Source organism: Cryptomeria japonica, chromosome 8 (assembly GCF_030272615.1).
Source record: "Cryptomeria japonica chromosome 8, Sugi_1.0, whole genome shotgun sequence".
NCBI classification, from domain to species: Eukaryota; Viridiplantae; Streptophyta; class Pinopsida; order Cupressales; family Cupressaceae; genus Cryptomeria; species Cryptomeria japonica.
Window position 1 is genome coordinate 171,435,516 of NC_081412.1, and position 7,363 is coordinate 171,442,878.

Here is a 7,363-nt window from a genome sequence, read left to right on the forward strand (position 1 = left end):
ATGGAACACAAGGTAGGAAATGGACTATGTTTATTAAATAAAATATCTTTCTTTTCTATTTAATTGTTTTAAGCTACAATTCAAGGAAGCTTAAAGAAAAGTCTTTTCATTTTATAGGACTATTATAATACTTAGTTTACAAGTCAAACAAAGCGATTGTCCATTCTTTGGCAAACCAGTATACCTGTTCAAAGAACAACAAGCAGAAATGATGAGTGAAGATACACCATCATCGTCTAAACGTTCTCTTCAATTTTCTATTGAATTACCATCCCCCCAAAGTACAACCTCTGAAAATATAAGCCCAATCAAAAGTTTAAATCCATACCAAAACAAATGGACAATCAAAGGCATAGTTACTCATAAACGGTCTATAAAGTCATACAGTACAACTACTAAGAATGGCCACGCCATTAGTTTTGACATTGTCGACACTGAGGGCTATGAAATTAGAGTTACATGTTTTGACGAAATAGCTCAGCTGCATTCTGACCGTGTGGAAGTGGGTTCACATTATGTCATTTCTAAGGGGTCCATTAAGGAAGCAAACACAAGATACAACAAACTAAACAACCATTTAGAGATCATGATGTCTGATGCCTCCATATTAAAATGTTGCAGCCATGAAGAAGTACCAAATCAACAACACTCTCCTTTCATTCCTATTAGTGAAGTGTTTCAACTAATTAATAATACATTAGTTGATATCATTGGTGTTGTTTTACACGTTGGAGATATCATTCCAATCCATAGGAAAGATGGCACTCAAACACAGAAGCGAGTTGTTAGAATTAATGATCTCTCAGGGTCAACAATTGATATCAACCTATGGGGTCCAATATCAGAACAAAGTGGACTAGAGTTAAAAAACATGTTAACCAGTGATAGTGTTCTTATACTTGCTTTACGTAATGCTCATGTTGGTTATTTTAATGGTAAGGTTGTTAACATAATATCTACAACAACATTACATATTAATCCTCCTTTTTCAGAGGCAGAACCCCTAATATTAAGAGGAAATCTTCCCTTGCATACTCCAGATTTTTCTCCAGCAATTACCCACATTGATGGCAAATATACTAGAATGACTATTTCATCAATCCGCGAACGTATGAGTGTGAAACCATAAACTATTCAAATCACTTTACTGGTTGTTCTAAGATTTGTAAACACAACAAATAAAAATTTCTGTTACGTAGCTTGTCCACTAAAAGTAAATGGAAAGCCTTGTAAAAAAAATGCACTCAATAGGTTGATGATTCATGGTTTTGTCCTAGATGTGAAATGACCATGGCAGAATGCAATTACAGTTACCTTTTACCAATGAAGCTACAAGATGCGACATGTACTGTTTGGGCTACTACTTTTGATGAGGTTGGAACTCAATTGATAAAGAAAACTACAAAAGAGCTTTGTGCATTGCAAAATGATGCCACAACAACAAAAACACCTTGCTCTGTGATTAATAAACTTGTCTCACATCGCTACTCATTCACACTGCTGGTTTCTATTGACACGTATAACTCTGAATCAACGATGAAAGTTATGATCAACAAAGTCTGCTCTGTTGACTATAAATCTGAATGTGGTGCATTGCTTGTAGAGATTGCTCGCCTATCTACACAAGCTTAGCTATATTAGGAATTTTGCCTAATTACAAAACTTTCTGTTCATGATACAATTATTACATTTGAAAATTTACTTATTTTATAGTACTACAATCCTACACATAACTTTACATATAGATGTCTTCATAGCTTTGTCGCTTTTCCTTTGAATACTACATTATGTAGAACTTTTTTGTATATTAAGATAATTCTACTTACAAATACAAACGATTATCTTCTATGAATATATGAATAGATCTATATATATGTATATGTATATTTCTTACATAAATAACAGATTGCATTAAAATTACACTGTTATCTCTTTGCAATTCTTTTCTTACCACATAAACTTTTTTACTGTCATGCTTATTACTTTTGCATGTACTATTATAATTAAAATTATCCCATTTATGTATGCATAAATATTATAATAGAGAATTTGTATCTCAATAACTATCTATATTTAGTTTAAAAATTCATACACACATGTCAACAATCACATCTACAATTGGATATTAAACAGTAAGAATTTGCATCTCTGCATACAAATATATTTATATGTTTATGCACAACTACTACAAGTTTTCAAACTCTTCGGGAAATACTCGTTGTTGCATTGCACAATATGTTTAACTGCATACTCATCTATGCTGGTTAATTGCCTTGCAAAATAAATTTGCTTTCCTTGAGATTCCTCTTGTATATAAGTACTTACTGTTCATGCTTTCTTGTACAATTACATATTTACATTTATCTGAAAATTCCAGTTGGTTATTTCTTTCATGCATTAATGATTGTTGAGCAATTAATTTCTTCAATTATGATCTTTCTACAAGCTCAACACACTTTTCAATATCTTTTTTACCTTGCATTCTTCTCTTTAATTACTCTCTTTGCCTATGATGTAAAGATGCTTATTTATATTCCTATATAGAGACTACTCATGTATGCTGGTTACTTACCTTCCAGAACACAAAATGCTTTCCTTTAAATTTCTTTCATATAAAAGTATTTATAGTTCAATGCACTTTCCTATTCATTTCATTACTTGCATTTCTATCTTTGTTTGCACTTTTTGTGTATCATATGAGCACACTTAAGTATATTTGTACACATATATAAGTATATGTAAATAAATAAATATTTATAGAAAATTTATGCATATATGCACACATATATCTATTTTTATTTTTGCAATATCTATTTCTATAGGTATATACCTACTTATATATAGATTTTTTAATAGATATGTATTTACACATGCACATATTTGTATGTATATCTATATATATGTATAAATATATACATATGGAGAAATATATATATCCATAATCACAGTCTTGAAATGTTATCATACCCAAAATTATAAAAAAATACCAAATATACAAAAAAACTATACAAAAATATATTTATACACAGTTATAGAATTATATATATATACACATGTATTTATATATGTGCATATCTATATATACAGATATTTACATATTTCATTGATATGTATATATACATGTGTATATATATACATACATTTGTATGTAAATAAATTTTATATATCTATGCATATGTATATTTCAATAATGCCTTTGGGAAGGGAAGTCATAGGTAAACACTACAGTCAACAAAACACACCTTAGTAAATTGAACACTTGCACAACAAATACATCTTGCAACAAAATGACCACAACAAAACTAAACATACTCAACCAACCATGTGTATACTAAGAAGCCAAAACGATTTCTATCCGCCCAATATACATATATATATATATATATATATATATATATATATATATATATATATATATATATATATATATATATATATATATATATATATATATATATATATACACATGTATTTATATATGTGCATATCTATGTATACAGGTATTCACATATTTCATGGATATGTATATATACATGTGTACATATATACATACATCTGTATGTATGTATGTATAATTTTATATATCTATGCATATGTATATTTCAATAGTAGCTTTGGCAGGAAAACTCATAGGTAAGCAATATATTCAGCAAACTATACATTAGTAAATTGAACACTTGCACAACAAATACATCTCGCAACAAAATGACCACCACAAAACTAAACAAAAGAACAGTACAAATTAGATTAAGCAGTTTTCAATTCCCATACGCTTCTGAATACATACTTCAATGCTTTCTCTCTTCAGTTATGAGAATTCTAACATACCTCTATTCTCTTCCAACTATTAGATAACTATTGAGCCTTCCACTCAAGAAAGTGATGCCATCAAATGGAGGAGAAAGCAAACAAATAGAGCTTACTATGCAAAGAATAGAGGCAATATCTCCAACAAACGCCAAATGAAGCATCGTGCACAACAAACATCTGATAGTAACTCAGACATTCTATTACAAACATAAAGCAATGACCTTGAGCAAAGTAATGTGCCTCAAACACATTCTACTGCTCCTGAACTCGCCCTATAGACTCCTTCATTCCTACATGCATTATCTAACTTTCGAAAAAGGATTGATATGTTGGAGCTCACAGAGGCATGTACTATTTGTAAAGAAAGCTATGTGGGCATGACTATTAAAAAAATCAACCATGTAGTTATATGCATGAGATGTTCTACTGAAAGAGGGCTCCACCGTTTCTCATTATCAAACAATATGGACCCAGGTGAGCAACCTTCTATTTTAAAGTGTCTTTCTCAAGTAGAAGAAATGCTCATAGCAAGGATTGCCCATGTTTTGCAAGTTACTCATGCAAGGGGAGGACAATATAAGTATTCTGGTCACACAATTAACTTCCCACAAGATATTTCAAAAATTGCATTATCATTGCCTCACAAAATTCAGCATTTAGAAATCCTTATTGTCCATAGAACTAATTTACATGGATTAACCTATGCCTGTTACGTGAATAGGTTTCACATCATGAATGCATTGACTTACAAAATAAAGCATGACCATTACTATAAAGATGTTGTCATTGATTTAGATGCAGTACACCTATTACTAGAGCACAACACTAACATTTCAGACCTTTTGCATTCAATACATTCATCTCAAGAAGAACCTATACAAGAAATTCTTGATGTGCCCAACATCAACAATGAAGAAGAAGTAATAGAAAACTCTTCTTCATTCATTCCACAACTTCCATCCTCAATACCTGAACTTGATGCAATCAAGACAATCCTACATCTAGATAATATCGACAACAATGTTGTCCCTTGGCCACAAAATAGTACATCACCTATCAATGAGTAGAATATAGAAGGCCTACTTTCAATGGCATTCCCCACATTGTTCCCTAATGGATTGGCTTTACCACTTCAAGACAGAACAAGGCATGTACATTTACATGAATATGCTTTGCACTTGATCAAATATTCTGATCAAAGATTTGGCTAGCATGTATGTTTTAGATATTATATCTATAACCTTATGATGAGGCATCAATCTCAACAATCAACTGTTGTTTTCATACAGACAAATTTAGAAGATTCTCTTCCACCGAATCTTCATGGCCTAAGAGAATACTTATAGAACACACCATCAAATGAATTACCAAATCATATCATGTGATATGCTGCCTCCTTGCGCGGAACACACACATTTTGGAGCAAATCCCATAGAGACATTACGACAATGATAGAACAGTTAGGTCCACCTATGCTATTCTTTACTCTAAGCTCAGCTAATACAAAATGGCCTAACCTGCATAAGTTGTTCCCAAAAACACTATCAAATACTATGCACCACAACAGAAGGCAGTCTATTGAGAATTTAGTCAATAACCCACATATAACAGCTTTATACTTGCATTTAAGATTTCAGCTCTTTCGTGATGAAGTCATTGGCAAACAATTGCATGCCACTGATCACTGGTACAGATATGAATGACAACACCGAGGCTCTGCCCATATTCATGACTTTCTTTGGCTACCTCAAGCACCTAATATTGGCAACCTTGATTGGCCGGACCATGAAAGCATTCAATCAGTTAAAAACTTCTTTGACAAGTACATCATAACATGAAATCCACACACTGAAGTGGACTGATTAAACATGTAGTATATACCTGTAATTTCAGATACAGATGTCATATCCAGATCTGAGCCTTGCACTGATTACACTGAATTAGTGAATGTTGTACAACGACATACAAAGTGTTTAGAATATACCTGCTTGAAAAAAACAACTCAACACTTGAATGTCGATACAAAGCACCTTGGCCTGAACAACATGACTCATCATTGACTTTAGACCATAATAATAACCCATCATACAAGCCATCAAGGAATGATAGTCGCCTCAATGTTCACAACCCAATGATGCTTGCCATATGGAGGGCTAATATTGAATGTTAGGCAGTATGCTCCAAAAAGGCAGTTCTCCAATATATCTCAAAATACGCATTGAAAACTGAACGTAAATTAGAAAGCTATACTGACATGTTAAAAAGAATTGTTGGATCAACAAATTCAGAAGATACAATTCTATTAGCATATCAAAGATTCATGATGGAATTGTTGCTGATAGGGACATTAGCACTCAAGAAACTTGCCACATGCTGCTTAAACTCCCCTTGATCTCTTGCACACGTCAGTTTGTGACCCTCAATGTTGGAAAAAAATCTTCCAACATATAATAAACTGTGACGAAGGTTCACAGACATCTATTTCTTTCATTTCTAACTACATGAAAAGACCATCGGAGTTAGCAAACCTAACTTTGCTCCGTTCAGCTCAACAATATACTTACTATGAACGACACAAATCATGTAAATGGATAAAAAGAAAGCTACCAGCAATTGTAAATGTCTACCCATAGTATAAATCTTTACCTTTAGAAGATGACAGTACTTTTGAAACTTTTTGTTGGAGTGAATTACTTTTGTACAAACCATTCCACAACATCCCTCTACACATAGGTATCTCAATTGATGAAATTATAGTAAATTGGAAACATCTTCAAAGTACGCATTATATCCAGTGGCATGTAAATGGCATTGAAGAACACTTGACTACAAAAAATAGCGAAGACCTGCAGTCACAAGATATTCCACAATCTACTGATCAAGACCTCTACAAATGGGAGTTCTTGTCACAAATGGGAGCATCAAACAACTTTGATGTTGCTACTCTTCAAATGCTTGGCAAACATGATTTTGATCTTCAATTTAATTGGAGTGCTTCCATCCTTAATGAAATGCTACATACAAAAGCATCTCAATTCATTTCAATGGAGAAAAGCCAATCAGCTCACACCCTTGGCAACATACATTCAAATGCACCTAATAACTTTGAGCTTGCAACAAACCAAAATACTGCACTTGATATTATAAATATTCACACTGCACAAAATTTGAATTCCTCACTATTACGGTTAATTATTCAAGGCACAACAGGTATTGGAAACTCATTTCTTATTGACTGTATACGTAGATAGTTAAATTCCCATTTAGATCCTACACAATACCCATTGCTTGTACTAGCACCAACAGGTGTATCCACATGTAATATCAAAGCTACCACAATCCATGCTGCCCTCCGTATACCTATTCAAGAATACAAACCCTTAATAGGCCATTCACTATTAATGTTTCAAGAGTAATGCAAACATTTACACTACATTTTGATAGATGAAATGAGCTTTGTTGGTCCTCAATTAGTGATGAAGATTGATAACAGATTGCGAGAAGCTTTTCCCACCAAACAATATGAATCATTTGCAACGCTCTCAAGGATCTT

At 32.6% G+C, this 7,363-nt stretch overlaps 1 protein-coding gene across 1 annotated transcript; it reads left to right on the forward strand.

Moving 5' to 3' along the window:
- Positions 1-208: 208 nt before the first annotated feature.
- Positions 209-1,129, forward strand: LOC131857576 (replication protein A 70 kDa DNA-binding subunit A-like). The gene has a single exon (XM_059210259.1). The coding sequence runs from the start codon at positions 209-211 to the stop codon at positions 1,127-1,129; it is 921 nt and encodes a 306-aa protein (XP_059066242.1).
- The last annotated feature ends 6,234 nt before the right edge of the window (positions 1,130-7,363 follow it).

Excerpts from the sequence above, each read along its gene's own strand:
- LOC131857576 (XM_059210259.1), top strand. The coding sequence starts at position 209 with ATGATGAGTGAAGATACACCATCATCGTCTAAACGTTCTCTTCAATTT.